General features: G+C 50.5%; 1 protein-coding gene across 6 annotated transcripts; it reads right to left on the bottom strand.

The window, feature by feature from the left end:
- Window positions 1-1,513: 1,513 nt before the first annotated feature.
- On the bottom strand, window positions 1,514-21,701 carry LOC132424556 (vesicle transport protein GOT1A). 6 transcript variants are annotated; one of them, XM_060010329.1, is made up of 6 exons: window positions 21,611-21,701; window positions 12,442-12,551; window positions 11,242-11,354; window positions 9,258-9,321; window positions 3,829-3,949; window positions 1,514-1,926 (listed from the first exon to the last, which is right to left on the bottom strand). In XM_060010329.1, the coding sequence occupies exons 1-6, from the start codon at window positions 21,633-21,635 to the stop codon at window positions 1,613-1,615; spliced, it is 747 nt and encodes a 248-aa protein (XP_059866312.1). In that variant the 5' UTR covers window positions 21,636-21,701; the 3' UTR covers window positions 1,514-1,612. The 6 variants fall into 6 exon arrangements, with proteins under 6 accessions (XP_059866312.1, XP_059866320.1, XP_059866330.1 ...); XM_060010337.1 differs by having other exon boundaries at window positions 12,442-12,533; XM_060010322.1 differs by having other exon boundaries at window positions 1,519-1,926; window positions 11,242-11,420.
- Window positions 21,702-23,282: the final 1,581 nt, after the last annotated feature.

The following is a 23,282-nucleotide window of genomic DNA, read 5'->3' as shown; positions in this document are numbered from 1 at the left end:
GGGGGTAGGGCAGGTTGTCGTGTTCCCATAGCAGCCTATCTCATTGCCATAGCAACAAGATTCTGCCTCCATTCTATGGAGTCCTGGTTTCTGTAATGGGTGGAACACTGGTGTTTCATGGAGTGGTGGTGGACCACACAATCCTTCTAGGAAAGAACATTTCCATTCTAAAACAAGCAAGGTAGGGACTTCCCTGGTGGTCCAGGGGCTAAGAATCTGCCTTCCAATGCAGGGGACATGGGTCCGATCCCTGGCTGGGGAACTAAGTTCCCAATGCCCCAGGGCAACTAAGCACATGCGCTGCAACTAGAGAGAAGCCCGCGCTGCAACGAAGAGCCTGCGCACCGCAACGAAGACCAGCTCAGCCAAAACCAAGCAGGGTACGCGTAGCGTGAGGCTGTCAAGTAGGGCTGGGTTTTCTTGTGGGCTTAGAAGCCTAGAATTCCTGGAGTTTCCCAACTGACAAGCTCTACTCCTTCCTACAGCAGTTTAAACTCCCCAGCTATTGGGGTCCCCCAGGAATGTCCCCACAAGGCAGGTTGACCATTCCTAATGTTCACCACAGCTGACTCAGATGGAAACCCTGCCACGTCAGAGAGGTGTGACAGTGCAATGGGGAAGCCAGGAGCCTGAAATGGCTTGCCACTCATTGGCTGTGTGCCTTGAGTGAGATATTTATCTTTCTGAACCTCAGGATTCTCACTTGTGAAAATGGGGTTAACACATGCTCAGCCCCCTGGGTGGTTCAAAGGACGTAGCGAAGTGATGAACATAAAGCACTGGACCCATCCAGGGTTTCGGGGGTGGGGGTGGGGGGGGTGGGTGGGCGGGGAGGGGGTGATTGGCAGATGGATGGCCCAGTGCACTGCTGACATTCCTTGCGCATGGAGTGGGGCTTCAGTGTGGTTGTGGCCAAGCACCCCAGTGGAGGTCTGACTGTGGACCTAAGGTGTTATTTAAACCTCAGTGGAGGGGGCAGTGGTTGGCATCATCTTCCAGATCAGGCTGTCCGACTGGCTAAAAACTTCCCTGGGAAAGGGGAAGGTACTTAAGCCATCTGCCTTCCCCTGGCCTAGATCAGTGCTACTCAAAGTGTGGGTGTCGGCTCATGGCCCTCTGAAAAATGTTGGTTACCCATCTGCAGTGACATAGGTCTAGGAATTAAGAGAACATCTTCAGAAATTTTTATAGCTATTTGATATTGCAGTAACACCACCCAAGCAGCATCCAATTTGAGCTTCTTTTTAGTTATTTTTAAAAGTCTTATAGAGATTCAGTGTGTGTGTGTGTGTGTGTGTGTGTGTGTGTGTGTGTGTGTAAAAGTACCCATCTGCCCCGAATTGGGGGAAAAAACAACTTGGTCCTTTACCTCTAGTTTTAAAATCATTGACCTTGATAACACTAAAGCCTTCTTAAAACCAGCTGAAGATCCAACTGAGAGAGAAGGGGAACAATCTCATCCGCGCCGCTTGCAAAAATTAGCCACGGATCACAAGCAGGTGAGACGGCAGCATTTCCTTTATTGCTTCAGGAAAAAAACTGCAGGCCCCTCCCACTGCCCCGCCCCCAGCCCCGGCCCCGATTTGGAAGGTCTAAGGCCGCACCTCCGCGCTCAGCCCCGCCCGGCGCCTTGGCCGCGGCTGCCGGGCGGCGCAGTGTGTCGCTTTCCGTAACGTAGACCGAAGGAGTTCCAGTTGTAGGCGGACAGGTCCTTCTCCCGCTGCACCAGCACCGCGCCGCGCGGGGCGGGGATCAGGCGACTGCGGGGGGCGCACAGGCCCGGCAGCTGGGGCCCAGCGGAGCTCTCGGGTGGAGGGCACAGCGAGGCCCCCCGAGGGCTCGGCCCGGCAGCGGCGGGCTTCCTCTCCGCGCACCGCGGGCTCTGCGCCCCGGAGGCCAGGAGCGCCGGAGGTCTGAGCCGCGGGCCTAGGACAGAGCCACAGGGAGAGGCTGACGTGAGGCCGGGGCCCGGGAAAGACGGCTTTGGAACACCTACTCACATCCCCATCCTCTGCTTCCCTTTTGTTCCTTGACCCCCTAGGAAGCTCAGAGCTCCAAGCTCAGCATCTTAGCATCTTAGCTTGGGTGGTTAGGCCATTTGCTCCTCCTTCCTTCAATATAGCTTTGATTTCACATGTTTTACAGAATTGTCTTGAATGTCTTTTATATTGATTACTTTTTTTTTTTTAGGAAGCAAGCAGGGTAGAGCTTGGAAATAAAGAAAACTCAAGTATTTGCTGGACACCCAGCTTTGCTCCTCTTCGTGGCCCTCTGGCTGGCCCGCCTGTGCATCAGGCTCCCACTAGACTGAGCTCCTAGGGCGGTTGGGGCCATGTTCATTCATCTCTGAGTCTCTCAGAGTCTTGAAAACAGTGCCTTGCACATACTAGGGCCTCAAAAATGCTTGTTAAATATATAAAAGCTAATGAAAGGCTCGTAGTTACAGAAATGAAGCAAGTGAAGCTAAGACCATTGTGCCTCCACACCCCCAACAAGTGTGACCCCTAAAAGGCTATATAAGGGCTTCAACAAAGAAGGGAAATTATCTGGGTCACCTCAACCAGCTCACCTCCCCCACTCCAGGTATAATCTTTCCCCTTCACACTGAGGGTTAATGAGGCTAATTTGGAAGGCACTCCACATGCCAGGCTCATTAAGTGCACTATACCTTTTAGCAGTAAAGTAGTGCAACTAGGTCTCAGGAGACAATGACCCCAGCAAATTGTGGCAGGAGATCAGTGGAAATGAGGTCTGGGGTGTGAGTGGGTGTGTGTTGGGTGGAGGGTAGTTGGCTTTGAGCCCTGCTCTTCAGTGCCCTGGCATACTCTGGAGAAAAGCGGGCATGGTCCAGAGTTAGTTATAATCTTCCTAGGAGGGCCCTGGGCCTGGCTGAGATGGAAGAGACAATGACTTCCTTTCTAGCTACAGCCCAGCAGGAGGATCACTGCTTAGGCTATTGTTTTTAGCATCACCTAAGCTTTTGCCAGAAAGAGCTAAGAGCTCAATGTCCCCAGGGCAGTGATGATGTTATACTCTGGGGGATCCTCCCTCACCCAGAAAGAACACCCGATCCCAGGAGAGAAGACACACTTGGCAAGGGACACCCAGGGCCATGTTCTCTTTGCTTTGGGATAGCTTATGGGCACAGTGATATCTTGTGTATAGAGAGAATGCTGCAAGTTCCAGAGCTAGAGGAACTGAGGTCCCCAGAGGCCAAGCTGACCACCCAGCAGTGTTAAACCCCCCTCCTGACTTGGGGATGAGCACCATCCTAGCTCATGCCCTGTAGAGGGCACTCTTTGGGAGCTCAGTGCCTGCTGGGTTTCTGCAGCATTGGATTGAGTGACTTCGGGAACGTTTCTTTACCTCTTTGGGCCTCAGTTTCTCCAGCTCATCAGTTTCACAATGAACTCATAATGTTGACAGATATTAAGGATCTGTCCTTTTGTGTAGGCTATTTTTTTTTTTCCAAATTTCCCATAAAGGAACTGAGGTCACTGGTAAGACAAACTTGCATAGTAAATTCCTTCCTAGCAGATCTGCACAGAGAGGTGGTTGGCGGAGAGCAGAGAAAACCATGCAGGAGCTCGGTGGTTAACAAGCACCTGAACCTGGGTGAGCCTCCTGATGTCCGTAACAGTGGCAAGACATTCCTGCTTGCAAGGTTAGCGAGGCCCCTAAACGTGTTGCATGTATCAGTCTTAGGTTTCCATTAAACGCAGCTTTAAATTCACGTCATGAGACTAGCCACATCTGAAGAATATGGTAACTCTCATTTTGCAACAACTCACTTGCTCCCTCCCACCCTTCTTCCCAGACAACACATACCTGTGGCTCTAGGGTTCTCCATGGGCGTCGCCTTTTCTAATGTCTCCCTGAAGGAGACGGCACAGAGGAAAATCGTCAACTGCCAAGAAACCAGCGAGTTCATCGTGGTCCCGGAAGTGTCCTGAGACCAAGACAGAGAGAGGGCGGAGGGGCTAGGTTAGGCACGCCCTCTGGGCTGGGTGATGGGGCAGATCCCAGCATGAAGTGGGGCCCTTGGAAGGAAGGAGACAGCCCCTGCCCTTGGAGGCCCTCAGTGGAGGGATGAGGCTGAACAGACACAGCACGGAAATGGGACTGAGACCACTTGCACCGTATCGTCCAAGCTGAACTCATGCTGGGTGAGAATCATAGGGAGGGCTTCCTGCAGGTGAGGCCAGTAAGGTTAGGAAGGAAGGAGAGAAGGAAAGAAGGGAGGGAGGGAAGGAGGAAGCATCCGTATCAGTGGAAGGGGCAGGACTGCTTGGGTTGGAAAATGGCCGGGATTCTGAACCTCAGGTTTGCTTGAGAGGAATGTTGGAGAAACAAGGAAGGAGATGCAGTGTGGCAGTGAGCAGGGAAAGGTGAAGTGAAGTGGGGCAAGGAGTTCCACTGAATGGAGGACGCTGAGGTCCCCACCTGCTCTCTGGAGCCTGGGAGCAGGCTCTTCTTCCCTCCGTGCTGGGCTCTGCATAAATGACAGCTTTCTGTGCTCCACTCTCCCCACTAGAATGTGCCTTCCTGAACCTGGCCCAGTTCCCTCCTGCTGTAATGGGAACTTAATTCCTTTCCTTTTTCAAGAAAAATGAAGAAAGAGGCAATCATCTTGCTTGCTCTCATAACCCTTCATAGCCTTGAAAACCGTCATTAAATTGTCTTATTGCCTGTAATTCAGGAAAGAGAAAAAAACTTTCCCTGATTTATCAGGTCAACTGTCTCCATATTCTATTCCCCGTGGTCTCTGAGAGGATATGAATATAATCGACTTCATGATTTTGGCTGTTGAGGTGGGAGCTGTGTGCTCTGACCCCCTCTTCATCCTCTTTCCCCTCTCATCCCCACCACCGCCCCCCCAGCTCTTCCAGCTCCCAAGTCTGATTTCTCTTTGAAAAAGTCACCAGGCATTTTGAGATGGTCCAAACATGATTAAAGACAAATTGGTGGAGAGCCAGGCAGCACTGCAGGCTGAGCAGAAGGCAGTGGGTGCCAGATCTAAAGGCTCGAGCCTCCCTCTGTGGTCGAGCGGTAAGGGGGCAGGGCGGGGGGGGGACTATCATTTGTGCCCGTCAGCTCCTAACGGTGGCTCAGCCCCATCCAACCCTCTGTTGTGGCCCCCACTCCCCTTTCCTCTCCCTGCGCCACCGGGACGCAGGCATGGGGTAGAGTAAGAGTGGGATTAGGAGGACTCAGATCTATAGCCACAGCTCCACCCTCCCTCCCTGTGAGACAAGAGCAAGTCACCTCCCATCTCTAGACGTCATTGCTCCGTGTATAAAATAAGAGCGTTGAGTCAGACTGGCCACCGACTGTCCCCTCAGATGGTCACTTATCCTTGCAGACTTTGACTCTGTGACACCCTGAAACCCAGACCATGGCTTTCTGCACCTGCCTTAAGGCCTGGGGCAGGGCATGGAGTAGAGAGAGGATCAGTCCACTAGAGAGAACGTGTAAAACCATTTCTTTCATGGCTTCAGACCATGGATGCACGGGGTCCAGGTCAGTTCAGAAATCATTCCTGATCGCAGCACCTGGTTGGCGCTATGGGTGCACAGGTGTGCTAAGACGCAGGGTTGCTTCCCCCAGGCCCTCCCCTGGGATCTAGCACAAGAAGTTGAGTCGTAATCAGAATCATCTCAGAATAACATGGTAAATGAGAGGCTGGAGGCACGTGAGCACAGGGTGGGTGGGGAGGCCCGGGGGTGTGTCAGAGCCCATGGGAGCCTGATGTGGAGGGTCCAGGCAGGCTTTCTGCAGGGGGTGGCACCTGAGCTGAGTTTCTGCGCACTGAAGGCAGTCCCAGCAAGGGAGCTGGAGCTGGGTGTGGAGGGAAGTGCAGGCCCTCCAGCCTGCCAGGAGGGTGAAACTTTGCTGGAGAGAGAGTGAGTGATGAGGCTGGGGAAGGGGCCACCAGGGGCTTTATCCCCAGGCGGTGTGAGCCAGAGGGGAATGTGTGTAGATTAGTGTTTCACATGGAGCATTCAGGCTGCTCTTCAGAAGCAGGACGGTGAGTGGGGAAGGAGGCAGAGGGCAGGCTGTGGGGTTAGAAGGTAGTGTTCCTTCTTCATGCTCCTCTCACCTGTATTGCACCCTCCCCATCCCATCATAGGTAGCACTTACCATGAGAACTTTGGGTTTCCCCCACTACCTGTCCCCAGTGCACACCTACACCCCTCCCCCAACTCTTGGTTCACTGCCCAGCACAGCGGCTTTTAACACATGTGGTAGAATTGAGTTGTTTGGAAAAGAACCATCAGCTTCCAAGGGGCCACGAGTGGCTGTCCTGCAGTGGGCATTTTTGTGGTCTCCCTGTCCCAGGGGTTTTGTACCTAGAGAGTAACAGGAATTCCAGGCTTGGTTGGAAAGCTTTTGGGGTGGGGCAGCTCCCTTCTGCGGTGATCCCATCTCTTAGTGCCAGGGCTGGCAGGGTACACGGGGGCTCTTTGTTTAGGTCTGTGTTTGCCATCCACACATCAGGGAACTACCCAGAGGAGTCCTGTTGAGCCTGTGAGCCCCAGGAGTTCCCCAGCTCCCTCCAAAAGCTTCTGTGGCCTCTCATCCCAGCCAGAGAGTTCATTCACTGTATTCATTCTTTCTACAGAAAAGAATCCCCAAGGTCCTGGTTTCATAAAGTGCAAGTTAACATCATTTACCCAGACATCCCAGAATAAATCTGGCCGGCCGAGTAATCAGGGAAGATCGGCACCCCCTTGGCCTGCCTGGGACACCTCTGTCAGTCCTGGAACTGAATTCCTGCTCCCAGCTTGGGAGCCTCCCTGAGTCCAGCCAGAGCCTTCCCCTGTGTGGGCGCTGCAGCGCACCTACCTTGCCTTGGCTCCGTCCTGAGGGGTCTCCGAGGTGATGACACTGCTTGGCTGAGTGAACACCTGGAGGGAGGGGAGATGGGCTCCTGGGCTCACTGTCACCAGCTCCCTGGTCACGTCCCTTTTATAAAGCCCATGGTGACGTCTCCAGGCATAGGCCCACCTCTGCCTCCCCCTCCCTCCTCCTCAGACCCCCTCAGAGAGCACGGCGCTCCGAGCCGATGACGGCTGACTCCCGCCTCCTGGTTCTCATGACTGAAATCAGCCTTGTCCTGCCCCTCCAGAAGCCTTCCAAGGCTGGCTTTCTGATTGCCGCTAGTTCTTTCCAGCCTACTCACCGCTTCTCCCCGACCCACTCCAAGAGCCATTCTGCCCCAAACAACATGGAAATGGACTGTTTGGGGGGGGGGCGGAGTGTCAGCGGGCAATGTTCCCCCTCCAGACAAGTGAGTAGGATGCAGGGGGGGAAGGGGGAGGAGGTGGCACAGTCTGCCCCGGGGGCTCCTTGCTCCCCGTGTGCTCCCGGCTCTGGCAGCTCAGTTGGGGTCTTAGACCAGAAGGCGGCTCCTGGGCTGGGATCTGGGACTGGGTGGGGGGATTGTCTCTTTTTTTCTTCCTTCCTTCCTCCCTTCTTTCCCCAAGCAATTCCTGAGCACGGGCTCAGCACAGGGTTTGGAGATGAACATGCCGAGGTCCGATGGGCGAGACAGGTATGTGAGCAGCTGGCTAAGAAAGCAGCAGCTTTGCAGCTCTAGAAGGTGGGCGTACCTGGGAAGCACTAAGGGAACTCGGAGGAGTGCCTTCCAGCTGCAGTGTGTCCGGAGGTGCTGCTCCTGGAGCCCCACCGTCATGTCCTGTGGCACCTCGATCACACGGTTTTGGAATTGTTGTGAGCCTCGCTTTGAAGTGGGGCAGGTCTCCTTCCCTTTGCACCCTCAGCACCCGCTCCTTTGCTCCGTACAGACACAGGGGCCCTCACAGAGACTTATTAAATGTACGCATTGCAGGGGACTCCTGTCTCTTTCTTGGGCCTGCAAGGATGCGCTTTACCCTTGAATAAAGTGCTTCCCAGGACAGAGACTGGGGCCCTTGGAAGGTAGGGGCTATGTCTCTACCTCAGCACAGAGGCTACCTGGTGGGTGAGCTGTGCAGACATCCACCTAATTAATGGCTGAGAAGCACTTCCCACCATGATGGGGATTAATACCCATCACTTGTTTAATACCTCCTGCTAACAGGGGCTTGCAAACATATTATCTCACTCATTAGGACTAGTAGACACGAGGGTAAGAATGATAGGTCATGAGAGCAGGCCTGCTTCTTGCCATGTGTGTGGGCCTGCCCTGAGTCAGAGAATGGACTTAATGGGCTACAGACACTGACTTTGAGTCTCAGGCACATTTACAGCTTGGGGATTTAATCTTTGCTTTTCCTCTGATAAATACAGGGTGGGGTGTGATCCCCGTTCAATCTCCACAGGACCTGGATCTCTGCTCCCAATGGTCCTGACAGCGTCTTGCATTGACTTGGGGATTTGAGGTCAGTCACTCGGCTCCATCCTTCCTTCTGGACTTGGAGAGGTCCGGGTATGATGGGGAGATGAGTAAGTGTGGGGTGGGGGCCTGAGGGGGTGGCCCCCATTTCCTTTCCAGCCCCCTGAACCAATGATTCAAGTTCAAGCAGCTTATCTCTGCTGTTCAGACCATTGAGCTGGTGCCTTGAAGCCTCCGGAACAGCTGTGGGAGCCAAGAATCATTACTCCAGACAAAGAGCGCAGAGCAGACTCAATATCTAGGTTATTACGAAGCTGGCCTTGAGAGCTGGGAGCAGTGCCAGGCGCAGATATGGAGAGGGGACAGCGGGGGTGTGTCCAGGGGGCGGGCATGTCAAGGTGCTGGCTTAGAGCCTCTCTGAGCTTCTCAGAGAGCTTGTATTCTGTCCGGTGCTTCAGAGAAAGGGAGGGGCAGGGGCTAGGGACCACTGCCCCATGCCTGCCTCAAGGAGAGGACAGAATCTGCCACCTGATTTTCCTGTTGTCACTGGCTGTCACACATCCTCTCTCTGCCTGGGGCCCAGACTCAGCCCTCTCTCCGGAAGTCTGGCACGTTCTGGCTGGGTCACCTAGACTCCCTAAGGCTCTGTTTCTTTGGCGGTAATAGGGAGCTACTGACAAACACCGTTCTCTACACCCACACCTTTGGCACAACTGCTCACACCCGTCGTCTCATCTGCTATTGTCAAATGGAGAAGGTAGAGGGAGGGGAAGAGGAGCTGAGGCTGGCCCACCTGGGGAAGGGGCTTTGAGGGGAGATGGGGAAGTGTCCACTGCGCCTGGGGCTGCTGTTCTACTAAGTCCGTGTGCTTCCCCCACCCCAAGGCACCGCCACCAAGCCACACGCATAATCCACTTACCACGCTCAGGAAGGGGATGTTGGAGGTATTGCCCAAGAAGTCAAAGGCGACAGAGAAAAAGCCCCTAGGAGCAGAGAGGAGGAGGGAGTGGTCAGTGATGGCCCCAGAGGGGAGGATGAGGGCAGCGAGGCTGAGGTCCCCCCTAAGGCTCCAGCTTTGGCTCCCAAGAGAATGGGCTCCTGGGCACTGGGGGCGGGCGTGCTTCTGCACCCCTGTTTTTTTGAGAGGCAGCCAAGTGGAGTAGTTAAGAATGAAGGCCCTGAGGTCAGACTCCCTGGGTTCAAATCTTGGCTCTACCACTCACTGGCGCTGTATAAACAGGCAAATTTCTTCACTTCTCTGAATCTATTTCCAGCTGTAAAATGGGGTTAATAATAATCGTATCTGCATCATAGGGCCTTACACAGAGAAATGCTTGGGAATGTTTATTTTTATTATTGTTACTGTCTTCTCCTCCCTAGACTGGGTGTGTACCGCTTGCCGCATGTTTCCTGGGCTCCAGGCATGGATCGCTATTGGAGGCTGCGCTCACTATTCTCCCCCACGCCTCGGCGCCCCATTCTTACCACACACACCCTGGCATGGACGGGTGATCCCTCAAAGGGCTTGGAGGCATGGAGGTTGGTGTGGGAAGGGGAGCAGAAATCTGAGTTCTGGCTGAGCTACTTCCTTTCCCTGGGCCTCAGGTCCCTGAGGTTCGCTTGGGTCTCTGAGGTCTCTTATAGCTCTGAGGTTTTTTTTTTTTTTTTTTTTTTTTTTTTTTTTTGCCCCTTCCATGCTGCTGCAAGGTGTCTTTCTCAAGGTTTACTTTTGGTTCGAACTGCTGAGTCTGTAGTGGCCCCACTCACACTTCCAAGTCCTCAATAAATGGTAACTATTGTCAGAGTTAGTCTTCTTCGCTAAATTGCAAGTTCCGCAGGAAGTTTCTCCTCGTTTAGTGCCATATCCCCACACCTAGCCCTGTATTTGGCACGTAGTAGGTACTTTTTATATATCTGACTATTTGAATGAATGACTGTTTGAATAATGACATCGTTGAAAAATAATGGGTGGCAGAACACATGTGAGAGAATTTCATTTCCTGCAACCACACTACATGATGTCTCTGAAGTCTAGGGCATCGGGCCGATCAGGTGTTTTCAAGGCTACACTGAGTAAGCTGATGGTTCCGATTAGCCTAAGGTTCCTGGTCCACAGCTCCTTCCCATGAGTCCATAAGCCATGATTCTTCTAGCCCACATCATCCCCATCCCACCCCTGTTCTCTCCACAGTGCCCCAGAGGTGGTCTTCCTCAGTATCCTTTTCTTTCTTCTCCTTAAGGACCCTTCAGTCTTCTCTGAGACCCTACCCACCCCTCAAGGCCTGTCTCAGGTCCTGCTTCCTCTGGGACACCTCCCTGGCCCTGATGGAGGCCACACACCTTTGCTGAGTTCCACCGTGTCTTTCACCAGGCCCAGGCTGACACTGGACGGGCCGAAGCCAGAGACACCTCGGTCAAGTTCAGATCCTTTGCATACTACTTGTGAGAGCTCAGGCAGGGCTCCGAGCATTGGTTTCCTGATTTGCAAGTAGAGGACAATCCTACGATGGGTTGTGGAGATGACAAAATGAGAGGATGCTTGTGAGCATGCCTGGTGCATGTGAGGGGCTTAGTAGATTTTAGTTCACTGCCCTTCCTCCCTATCTGGATGGCCAGACTTGGGGGCAGGTCCTGTGTCTCCTCCCTGGTGACAGGCACAGTGATGGGGACACAGCAGGTACTCCATGTTTACTGATGGTTGGGCTGATTCTTCCAACTTATCCTTCGGCCTACGGTTGGTGTCCACCTGATGCTCCTCCCCATTTTCAACCCTTCCGAGGCTCCCGTCTCTTGCAGGATAAAGTCCAGCTTCTGTATGCACTGCTGGTCATGCTGCCCAAACCTGACCTCAGCCGTTCAGAGGCCCTGGTGGGCCCATCCAGGGGAAGGGGACCTGCACTCACTTGAAGAGGTTAAAGAAGCCATAGGTTTCCAGGAACATGCCCAGGAGGGGCCAGCGCAGGAGCACGATGACCACGCCCCCCAGGAAGAAGCTGGTCCCCTTGAGCTTGTGCCTCTGGAAGAAGAAGGAAAACGTCTTCCTCAGGCCGATGATGAGGGAGAGGCCAGTCAGGAACAGCAGCTGTGGGAGAGGGAGGGGGTGGGTGTGAGAACAAACACCCTGGCTCCCTCTGCTCCCTCGGGAGTCAGGGGCCAGGCCTGGAGCTGCGCATCAGGCATGCGGCAGGACTTGCTAACTCTTCAAGGAGGGATAATATTGGAGAGGGTGAGTAATTTGAACTGCTTAGGAACAGAAGTGCCCAGAGGCAGGGTGGACCAGGAGACCTTTGAAGGTCTCTAGCTTGTCACCCAATTCGACCCAATTTCTTGGATCCCAAGCACTTATATGATATCATTTCTCATCACACCTCCTAAGTAAGATGGGAAAGATAGTGAGATTCTCTCCATTTTACAAAGGTGAAGGCTGAAGCCTGAATAGGTTAGGCAGCCACACCCAGAGCCACAGGGCAGTGTCAGGGCTCCAGCCTGTGGCAGCATTCTCCAGGCCCTCCACTCTATGGCCCTGTCCCCACCTTCAGCTTGCCTCCCAACGATCCCTTAAGAGTGCCTGGCCTCCTGTCAAACTTAACTCTCTGGCTTTCTTCCAGCACGTTCCATGCTTTCCCTCCCCTTCTCCATACCTCTTCTCTTGTTGTTCCACCCACCTGGAAGTGCTTTATCCTCCCCACACTCACTTATTTTTCTAGATTGTTTTTCATCCTTCTCCCACAGGGCGCGCTCTCTTTTCTCCAAGCACCTTGTTTCATATTAGATGTGTTTATCTTACAGTGACTTTACCACTGCCCCTGTCTTCCTCCCCAGTCGTGTATGTTGATGTGACATTCCTGTCCCTAGGTGGTGGGATTCTCACGGGGCGTCTGATTCATCTTGGTACCCTCAGGGCCTTGCCCAGAGCTTGGCATGAGAATCCAGGTCCTTAGATTCTCTGTGCCCCATAGGCCTCCCCATCCATCCCCAGCCACCCCTTGCCTGCCTGCGCTTGGTGGTGCCCAGCGCCTGGATGGGCTCGATCTGAATAAACTCAGGGCTGACCCTCCTGGCAACGGAGACCTCAGGTAGGTTCACAGGGCTTGGGGACTCACGTTTCCGAAGGCCAGGAGCACCGAATCAAAGTACAGGAACATTCCAAAGAGGATGAAGAAGATGCCGAAGCCGGTGGTGCCCACACCAATCTCTGCAATGGGCAAGGAGGCTGTGGTGGGATGGGCTTTGGGGAGCAGCTTGGGATGCTGGAACTTCCCCCCATTGCCGCTGGACAGGTGCCCTCTGGGGGGCGGGGGATGGCATGGCTCCATTGCCATCCAGGAATCTCGGCTTCTGTGCTCTCAGGGAATGACAGGAGGGGAAGGGAAGGATGGGCACGAATCTATGTTTAGCACCTGGAAACTGCTGGTCAGTTCTATATACTCTGGCGTCCTGTCCTCACAACATCTCTATGAGGTAGCTAGTGATACTCTCACCACTTTCTATTTTCAGTTTCCTCTTGTCTTCAAATGCCACGTCACCTAGATCATTATCGGGTTTGGGTCTTTGGCTGAACACAACCCTCTGCCTACTCTGTTCCTGGCCTCTTGCTTTTGGGAGCCGCTTGATGCCCAACTCACACCAGGGCCAAAGGGTACCACTGAAAACTCACAACTGCCCAGCTGGCCTGCCCTATTTCAGGAGGCTTGCCCTCCTGAACAGCTCTTTACAGTGTCTCCTTCCTTCTCTAAACCGCCCCGCTTCCCAGCCTTCCGATGACGACCTCTCACACTTGACTGGGAAAGAGAAGTCATTGACCAGAAATGTGCTCATCACCTCGGAGTCTACACCACAGCCAGCACCGTGGCTGCCCTGCCACACACCCCTTGGAACCCTAACTTCAGCCACAGGTGGGTCCCAGCAGCAGCGTGTCTTTTGCTTTGTGTCTCCTCATTCTTTGAACTACAGGAGTTGGCTCAGAGCCAGGGAGCCCAGCACAGATAGGCTATTTAGGATATGAAGCTCCCTTTCTCTTAAACCCCCTCCATCACACAGAATTGTTAATTTTACTTTATCTGTGCCGCTCTGGTAGTCAACAAATGACAGTTCATTGTGTTGCTTCATTTTTAAATTGAATCAAGTTGAAAATTTTATCTTAAATTACAATAAAATACAAGTAAAATTTATCATCTTAACCATTTTTAGGTATACAGTTCAGTGGTACTAAGTACCTTCACCTTGTTGTTCTATTACCACCACCCACATCCAGAACTCTTTTCATCTTGCAAAACTGAAACTCTGTAACCTCTAAACAACTCCTCGTTCCCCGCTCTCTCTGGCAACCACCATTCTACTTTCTATGGTTCTGACCAGTCTAGGTACCTCATATGATTGGAATCATACAGTACGTGTCTCTGTGTGACTGCCTTATTTCACTCAGCATAATGTCTTCAAGGTTTATCCATGTTGTAGCATGTGTCAGAATTTCCTTCCTTTTTAAGGCTGAATAATATTCCATTGTATGCATATACTACATTTTGTTTATCTAGTCATCTGTGGACAGACGTGGGTTGCTTCCACCTTTTGGCTATTGTAAATAATGCTACTGTGAGCACGGGTGAACAAATATCTCTCCGAGACTCTACTTTCACTTCTTTTGGGTATATACCCAGAAGTGGAATTGCTGGGCCATGTGGCAGCTCTATTTTGAAGTTTTTGAGAAACCACCATACTGCTTCCCACAGAAGTTACACCATTTTACATTCTCGGTAGTGGTGTACAAGGGGTTCCAACTTCTCTACCTCCTCACCAACACTTGTTACTTTCTGTTTTTTCGCTTTGTTTTGTTTTTGATAGCATCCATCCTAAGGGGTGGGAGGTGGTATCTCACTGAGGTTTTGATTTGCATTTCCTTGATGATTAGTGGTGTTGAGTATCTTTCATGTGCTTGTTGGTCATTTGTATATCTTCTTTGGAGAAGTGTCTATTCAAGTCCTTTGCCCATTTTTAAAACAGGTTGTTTGGGGTTTTTTGTTGTTCAGTTGTAGGAGTTCTTTGTATATTCTGTATAGTAACCCCTTATCAGATACAAGATTTGCCAATATTTTCTCCTATTCTGTAGGTTGCCTTTTCACTCTGTTGATTGTGTCCTTTGATGCACAGAAGTTTTAAATCTTCATATAGTCCAGTGTATCTATTTTTTTCTTTAGTTGCCTGTGCTTTTGGTATCACACCCAAGAAATAATGGTCAAATTCAGCATCATGAAGCTTTTCTCCTATGTTTTCTTCTAAGAGTTTGTTTTAGTTCTTACTTAGAGCTAAAATGAACTTTGAGTTAATTTTTACATATGGTGTAAGGTATGGGTCCGATTTCATTCTTTTGCCTGTGAATATCCAGTTTTCCCAACATCATTTGTTGAAAAGACTGTCCTTTCTCCATTGAACGGTCTTGGCACCCATGTTGAAAACCATGTGGCCATATATGCCAGGGTTTATTTCTGGGCTATCTTTTATATTCCATTGGTCTCTATGTCTGTCTTTATGCCAGTCCCACACTGTTTTGATTACTGTAGGTTTGTAATAAGTTTTGAAATCAGGAAGTTTGAAACCTCCAACTTTGTTTTTCTTTTTCAAGATTGCTTTGGCTATTCAAGATCCCTTGAGATTCCATGTGAATTTTAGGATGGATTTTTCTATTTCTGCAAAAAATGCCATTGGGATTTTGATAGATTATTGCATTGAATCTGTAGACTGCCTTCTGTAGTATTGACATCTTAACAATATTAAGTCTTCCAATCCATGAATATGGGTCTTTCTACCTATTTGTGTCTTTTAAAATTTCTTTCAGCAACATTTTGTAGTTTCCAGGGTACAAGCCTTTTGCCTCCTTAGTTAGGTTTATTCCTAAGATTAGGTTTACTGGCTAAGTTATATTTACAACTGAAAGAAAATGAAACACAATCATCTTTCAGGTAGGTAGTTAATCTTTCCTAATCTGTTACCATACAGACCTTAAGAGGATTAGGATCAGTTCCAGTATAGAAATAAGGCCAAAGGACTTTAAAAGATCTTTAAAAATACAGAGATGAGATTTATTGTTCAAATTATGGATTGAAACCTCATTCAACTCATATTCTAGAAAAATGCCAGTCTAACTGGGTCTCCATTTTGGCAGAGCTGGGTTTGCTAGGAATGAGTACAACATCATTTCTCTCAGCATATCCCCCCCCCCCCCCCCCCCCCCCGCCCCGCTGCCCAGAATCCAACTGCTACTAATGGCAATTCCTCCTGTTTCTGACAAATCTCCGTAATCTATTTAAGTTTGTTTCCTGTTTCCATGTCCTAGAATGCCTGCCTGAATTAAATCTCTTAGAACCCAAGACACTGGGTAGAGTACAACCCCCTTGGTCATTATGAAGTTTGTGTTCTGTCTTTCCATGTTGCATGATTTTTCTACCCTCAGAGACAGTGAGTTGAGGATCTAGAAGTACATCTATCTTGTCATGATAATTTTACACGGGCCAGGGTACTGTGGAGGAAGACCACAACCATATTTCTTTAATCTGAATGACAAAGGTATTTTAAGTTTTTATGCCCGTTATAAAAATCTCTTATTAGCTTACACTCACCATAAAAATAGGTCAGTTCTGACAATACACCCTTCCGGTCTATCTCCCTTAGTAGATATTTTTGTGTGGAAACATAACATGGGCATTTTATTGGGTTTTCATTTTGTTTTGTTAGAATATCCACATGCCCATGCTGTAAACACTTAAGTACAGCCTCTTACTCATTTTGTAGAAATCATACATTTCTCAAATTCATATTTCATGTCTTCTATATTATACTTTTTTCTGCAACAATGATTTGCTGGCTTGTATGGTTATTACTTTTCCGACTTGTTCCACACTGCCCTTCAAGGGCTGGTGCATTTCCACAATTTTTCTGCAATGGAGGCGCCTTCTTTATGGGCCACAATTAGTGCTTCCAGCGTTCAGCGGAGAAACTACACAGTACCCCACAGAAAAGGGTCAGAAACTGTGTTTTTCACACACAAGCCTCAGACCTTGCTCTGCCTCTCACCTGTGGAGTAGCTGAGGGATTTCAGTCAAATTACCAGCCAGGGGCTACTCCTGAAGTTCTTCTTGGGGCAGAAAGCATGGCAGAGAGGGTGGGGGATGGGACACATCACCAGGAGTGACAGCAGTGCCTGCAGCCCACCGTCCCCAGGATGCAGACAGTTGGGGCAGCGCACCCCTTGCTGGAGGTCACCCAGTCTCCAGGCTCTGGGGCAGAGAACAGCTGGGAGACTGACGGAACTCTCCAGAGAGGCCTGGCTCTCCAGGGCGCCACCTGGTGAGAAGTGGGGGCCTCCCCAGACCGCAGAGAACAACTGGGCTGATGGCTGCTCCAAAGTCCTGTTTAGATCCCGCCCTGCAGCACTAACTGAAGCCGGGTTCAATGTCTTTCTTGCTTCCAGAAGCAGCTACAGCTCCAAGGAACGCAATATCCCCTGGAGCAGGCGGATGGGTCCCTCTGGTCTGAGGCTGTGCAAGGGAGCCTCAGACACCATTCACTTTCTCTCTCCCTCTCTCTCTCTCTTCTTTTTTTTTTTTAAATTTATTTGGCTGTGTTGGGTCTTCATTGCTGCTCACGGGCTTTCTCTAGTTGTGGCAAGCAGGGGCTACTCTTCGTTGCGGTGTGCGGGCTTCTCATTGTGGTGGCTTCTCTTGTTGCAGAGCAGGGCTCTAGGCGTACGGGCTTCAGTAGTTGTGGCACACAGGTTCAGTAGTTGTGGCTTTCAGGCTCTAGAGTGCAGGCTCAGTAGTTGTGGCACACGGGCTTAGTTGCTCTGCGGCATGTAGGATCTTCTCCGAACATGGCTCAAACCCGCGTCTCTTGCATTGGCAGGTGGATTCTTAACCACTGCGCCACCAGGGAAGCCCAGCAGGCAGATTCTTAACCACCGCCAGGGAAGTCTCTCTCCCACTTTTACAAAAATCAATATCAAATGGACATAAAAGTTGCAAGTACAGTACAAAGAATTTTTTTCCTGAACCATTTGAAAGCAGTTGCCACCGGCTTCCTCATCGCCCCTGAATACTTGGCTGTGGTTTCCTTTATTCTCCTATACAGCCAGGACACAACGTCAAAGTCAGGAGATTAACACTGATACATTACTACCATCCAACCCTCAGACCCCATTCAGGTTTCATCAGTTGTCCCAGTCATATCATTCACGGCAAGAAGATCCAATTCAGAATCACATGTGGCATGTGGTTGCCATGTCTCTTCAGGCTGTTTTGTCTGAAACAGTTCCTCAGTCTCTCCTTGACATGACCTTGACACTTATGAAGATTTGGGCCAGTTATCCTGTAGCTGTCCCTCTGTTTGGGTTTGTCTGATGTTTCCTCGTGACTAGGTTCAGGTTATGCAGAGATATCAACAAGAGGTGATGCTGTGTTCTTCTCACTGCATCTATTAGGTGATGCACAGCTCCAATTTGACCTGTTACTGAATGATGCTTCTTTAAGTACTTCATCAAGGCGGAGTCTGCAGGCCCCTCCACCATAAAGTTACTCTCCAGTTTCCACCCCAACCCTTCCAGGATGCCCCCCTCCCCTGGCCTGGCACCAGGCAAACCCCAGTGTGAACCCACCAGCCCGGCGAGGGCCCTGACACCCGCCCTGGGCACCGCCCCCCTGCTACCTCATGGCTTTAAGACTGAATTGTTCAGGAAGAGGAAGGAGGCAAAGGGGAAGAGAAAGAGCCTTGTTTCTCTTTTCAAAATTAACAACAGTGATTAATAGTAATAATCGTTAACACTAATGAACACATGGTGCCAGGCAGTCCAAGCACTTTATGTGTATTAACTCGTTTAATTTTCATAACTGCCTATGAGGTAGGTATGCTTTAGCCCCATTTCACAAACAGAACGGAAACACTGAGCGGTCTTAACCTGTGCCCAGGGGTGCACAGCCAACAGCTGGCAGAACCAGGGTGTGAACCCAGTAGACTGGCTCTAGAAAAAGTGCCTTTCACCAACCCTGTCCGGTCCACTTCTGCCCCCACCCCCTCTACAGAGAGGCTCTTGCTTGGGCCTCCCATGACGTCCACGTTCCCAAATCCAAAGGAGAGGGGTCGGTCCTCATCTGTCAGCAGTTGGCCACTCCTTTCTTGAAATAGCCTGTGGTGGGTTCCGTGACACCATATTCTTGATTTCTTTCCTGCTGTCTGGCCACTCTTTCCCAGGCTTCTTCACCAGCTCCCACTTCTTTCTCTTCTCTTGGGGTTTGAATTGCTCAGGGCTTCAGCTCCAGCTCATTTCTCTTCTCATTCTAGTTTCACACGAATTTACACATCTTTAAGTATCTCTTGTGTGCTGACAGTGTTGATATTTATCTTTCTCGTCCATGCCTCCTTTGAGCTTCCAAACTCCTATCCAGCTGCTTACTTGGCATATCTGCATGGTTTTCTCTCTCCAAGGCATCTTGAACTCAACAGGTCCAAACTGAGCTATTGATTTTCCTTCCTTAAAGCTGCACCTGGCACACTTTTCCCCAAATGAATGAAATGTCATCACCACCCACTCAGCAGCTCGAGGCAGAAGCCCAAGAGCCATCACTGAGTCTCCCTCACTGTTCCTACCATCCCTCCTCCATTCAATCCACAGCTAAGTTTTATTGCTTCTTCCTCCTAAATGTATCTTGAAAGCTGTCCATTTCTCTCCACGCTTACCACTTAATTCTAAGCCACCATTATCTCTTTCCTGGACTCCTGCGACATCCCCCAGTCAGTCTCCTGCTTCATTCCTGCCACCCTCTTATCCCTTCTCCACACAGCAGTCAGGGGCCTTGGAAAACATATTAGCACAGCGTACAATCCGTCATGGCTTCCCACTGGCTTAGAATGCAACAGAGTCCTCCCACCCATGCCTTGGCTTACAGGCCCTGCATGATGGGGCCTAGGCTTGCTTGTCCAACTTCATCTTCTGCCCTTGCCTGCCATACTCCAAACACATCATTGTTTCCATGACGAGCCTTCCTGCGTCGGGGCCTTTGTACATGCGGTTTCTCCCCACTTGCTATCTGCCCAACACACACTCCTTCAGGTCTCAACACAAATGTCGGTTTCTCAGGGAAACCTGGTCCACTATCTGTTCCCGACTTAATCTGGTTCCCTCATATTTTTTCTCTTCGTAGGACTTACTTAGCACATTCTTCATAGAACTTAGCCCATTTTGATTTAATGTTGGCTTGCCCCTGGGCTCAGGCCTCAGCCCTCTTCTATTTTTTCCCCTAAGTCAGTGTTTCTCAACTTGGGGTGGAGGGTGGGGCTGATGGGTAGGTTGGCAATTTTGTTCCCCCGGGGACATTTGGTAACATAAGAAGACGTTTTGATGGTCACAAGTGGGAGTGAGAGTGTGCTACTGCCATCTAGTGGGTAGAGGCCAGGGATGCTGCTAAAATCCTACAATGGACAGGACAGATCCCCCTCCCCCCCTAAATGTCAGTAGTGGGGAGGCTGAGAAACTGTGCCCAGGCGATCTCATGGTTTTACATACCATCCCTACGCTGGCAACTCCCAAATTTCTCTCCGTTGCAGACTAATATACCTGACTACCTACTTGACATGGAACTCGACATGTCTAAAACCCAAATCCTGCCTTCCCCCCTACTCAACCCTTCTAATTGCTCAGGCTGAAAATATTGGAGGCATTCTTGAATTCTTTCTCTCACAACCCACATCCAGTCCATCAGCAAATCCTTTCAGCAATTTCCTCAGCGCAGATCCAGCACTGACTACTCCCCACCAGTTTGCTGCTACCACCCTGGTCTCCTCCACTGTCTCTCACCTCAGAACTGGTCTCCTCCATCACCTCTCACCTCTGAACTGGTCTCCACTGCTTCTCACCTCAGAACTGGTCTCCGCCATCTCTCACCTCAGAACTGGTTTCCTCCATCACCTCTTACCTAGGAACTGGTCTCCTTCACCACCTCTTACCTCGGAACTGGTCTCCTTCACCATCTCTTGCCTCAAAACTGGTCTCTCTGTTGCTGACCCCACCCCTCCACAGTCTGTCTGTTCTCAATCCAGCACCCAGAGTGATCTTTTAAAAATATAAGCAGATCATATCACGCCTCTGCACAAAACCTTCTAATAGTTTCCCATCTTATGGAGATAAAACCAAAATTCTTACACAGCCTGGCCTCTGAGTGACCTCCCTGACTATCCTCCTATTGCTCTCCCCTCTCCTCACTTTGTTCCACCCACACCAGCCTCCTTGTTTGTCAAACACACCAAAATATGCTAATGCCTCAGGGCCTTTGCACTGGCGGTCCCCTCTTCCTAGAACATTTCCCCCCCCTGCCCCAGACAGCTGCGTGGCTTTGCTCCCTCACTTCCTATGGGTCTCTGTATAAAAGTACCTTCCCAGGTAAGCTTAGTGACCACTCTATACAAAACAGTCACCCCTCCTACCCTGCACTCCCAAGCCTCTTTACCCTGTTTTATTTTTGTCCAGAGGGAGGTATCACCATCTGACATACTACATACTGACTTCATCTACTAATTACCTGTTTCCTCATCCTGGAACATAAGCAGGGACTATGTCTGTTCCATTCACTGTTGCATACCCTGTGCCCAAAACAGTGCTTGGTACATAAAGGAGACAAATTTGTTCAGTGAATGAATGAATATTATCTCCAGTTCACAGATAAGACACTGGTTTTAAGTAACTCACCCAAATGAAACTTATAGAGCCACAGTTTTCACCACTTCTCCTGGACCTTGGGACTACCTCCCTGCCCTCTTCCCTGAATAAAGGGGAAAGATATTTAGGAGTGAGGACAGAGTGATTTGGGGAGGGGATTTGAGTTTAGTTTCTGATAAGAAGGAGCCAGGGCCACAGGATACCCTAAGAGTTTGTGGGGGAAAGATGTCTCAATAGGCAGAGGCCTTCTAGGTCCACCCTTGTAGTATCCCATGTTTAAGAATCCTGAATGGGGAAGGGACCAGCCTGAGTGGTGAACTTGCCAGTTCCTCCAGGCACCAGCCTCTGGCTACCTGGGGGCCCTGGGCAACCCCCCAACCCCTGGAAGGCAGGGAGCCACACCCGGCCCTGGCCGTGCTGCCTGAAGGATGCCAACAGGGCAGCTCCCAGCCACTAGCTCCAGAGGTCGCCTTGCAGGTTCCCCAGAGAAAGATCCCGGCTGGAAGGGGCTGCATCTTGACCCACCCTAGCCGGTCCAGCCAGCCCCCTCGACAGCACCAGCCCCTCGCACTCACTCTGCCATTCGGTGATGGAGATCATGCTGCGGGCTGCCTGGGGGACCTCCCGGGTGGAAGCTGGCAAGGGGTGAGGAGCCCAGAGGACCGAACTTGTACATGCCCAAGGGAAGCTGACCCTTGGTAAGTTGTGAAATGAGCCTCTGGTAAATCATTAACTCCCCCTAGACAGACGCGCGCGCGCGCGCACACACACCTCCGGGTTCTTCCCAGAGGGCACTGCTCCCACCCACGCGCTCCGCCCACTCGGAGAAGGCCACTCCCATCTGACCCCTGTATTCCCCACCACCCCGTGCCCTGAGGCTGAGTTCAGCTGTTTCCATCTCTTCTGCAAAATTTGGACTCTTTATGGAAGAATTGGGATTTAGGAGTACCTGGATTCCTTACTGGCTTGGTGGAAGGTGTGGGAAGAGTTGGGCTCTGCCTCTCTCTGGAAAAGTACTAAATTCATCTTGTAAGTAGTTTGCTCGCTTTGTGCCAGTACCCATGCTAGACACTAGGGGCGACAAACAACTGAGTAAAACCTGTTGCTGGCAGCCTTAGGAGAGCGCCAGATTCGGTTGAATCTAGGGCAAAAATGTCCCAAGGGAGTTAGACACGGAGGGCTTCGACCTCCTTTCCTCCAGCAGTGCCCAACTTTGGACTGTGAAGTTGAGCTATGGAAAATGAAAGATGAATTTAGGCTTAGGGTAGGACTGGACAACGATTCAGGAAGCCTGGTTCTAATCCACCCACCAGTTGTGTAGATGTGGCTGCATCCTTTCCACCCTCTGTGGGCCTGAAAAAAAGAGAAGCTGGACAGTTCCTAACATCCTTTCTCTCATTGTAGAGCAGTGGTTCTCAATCCCATTAGAGCCAGCATTCCCTCTGTAATGTCCCCTCTATCCTGCAGTGCAATTCATAGATGATATGACCAGTCTACATACATCATTAAAAAAACCCTCAAAGCTAATTATAATAAAGAAGAAAAAATTATAAAAAACCACAATGTCTCTCAGTATATGTGTTCAGGCAAGACTTAACAGAAGACGTAAGTAGGCAGATTGCTTGCACCTACTTGTAATAAGTTTGAACTTAAGAGAAATAGACCACCATTATATACCACCACCCCTCCGAAAAACCCCAATAACTCCTCTCTCCATAAAAGAAAATGAAAGAACAGTAGGGAGTGAATACTAGAATAAAAACTAATGTTAGCTAAGTAAAAACAGATCAGAGGTCCTTGCATATAAAAAAAGAGGGAAATAAACTTCACTGAAGTAGAGATAACATAGCAAAGCAAGTTATAGATGGCAAGGTGGAGACATTGAGGAAACGCCATGTGAATGCAAACAAACTGAGTTTGAGGGAGTTCAGGGCTTTCACTGCCATGGCCCGGATTCAATCCCTGGTCAGGGAACTGAGATCCCGCCAGCCGTGCTGCCCAGCCAAAAAACAAACGGACCAACCCCAAACTGCGTTGTTGTGTGTGTCGTTTAAATAGCTCCCCATGTTACCACATGGGGTGGGGTAGTGGCGACATGTCACAGACACATAGATCTGTGTTTTGAAATGCCATCATGTGTTGAGGCAAAATTCAGGCTGTGCGACCTTAAAAGGCCTTGGAGATCATAGATTTCCAATAGGCAATGGGGGAGAGAGGATGGATTGGAAAGAGAAGTGGTGATATAAG

Source organism: Delphinus delphis, chromosome 1 (assembly GCF_949987515.2).
Source record: "Delphinus delphis chromosome 1, mDelDel1.2, whole genome shotgun sequence".
In the NCBI taxonomy this organism is placed as follows: domain Eukaryota; kingdom Metazoa; phylum Chordata; class Mammalia; order Artiodactyla; family Delphinidae; genus Delphinus; species Delphinus delphis.
This window is presented reverse-complemented; position numbering and strand designations above follow the sequence as displayed.

What these genes read in the sequence shown, in the direction of transcription:
- LOC132424556 (XM_060010322.1), bottom strand. Translation starts at nt 21,635, where the DNA reads ATGATCTCCATCACCGAATGGCAGA. An exon ending in CTCCATCACCGAATGGCAGA is followed by an intron (nt 12,552 to 21,610) that starts GTGAGTGCGAGG and finishes ATCCCACCACAG; the next exon opens with CCTCCTTGCCCATTGCAGAG. An exon ending in ACATCCCCTTCCTGAGCGTG is followed by an intron (nt 3,950 to 9,257) that starts GTAAGTGGATTA and finishes TCTTGGTCTCAG; the next exon opens with GACACTTCCGGGACCACGAT.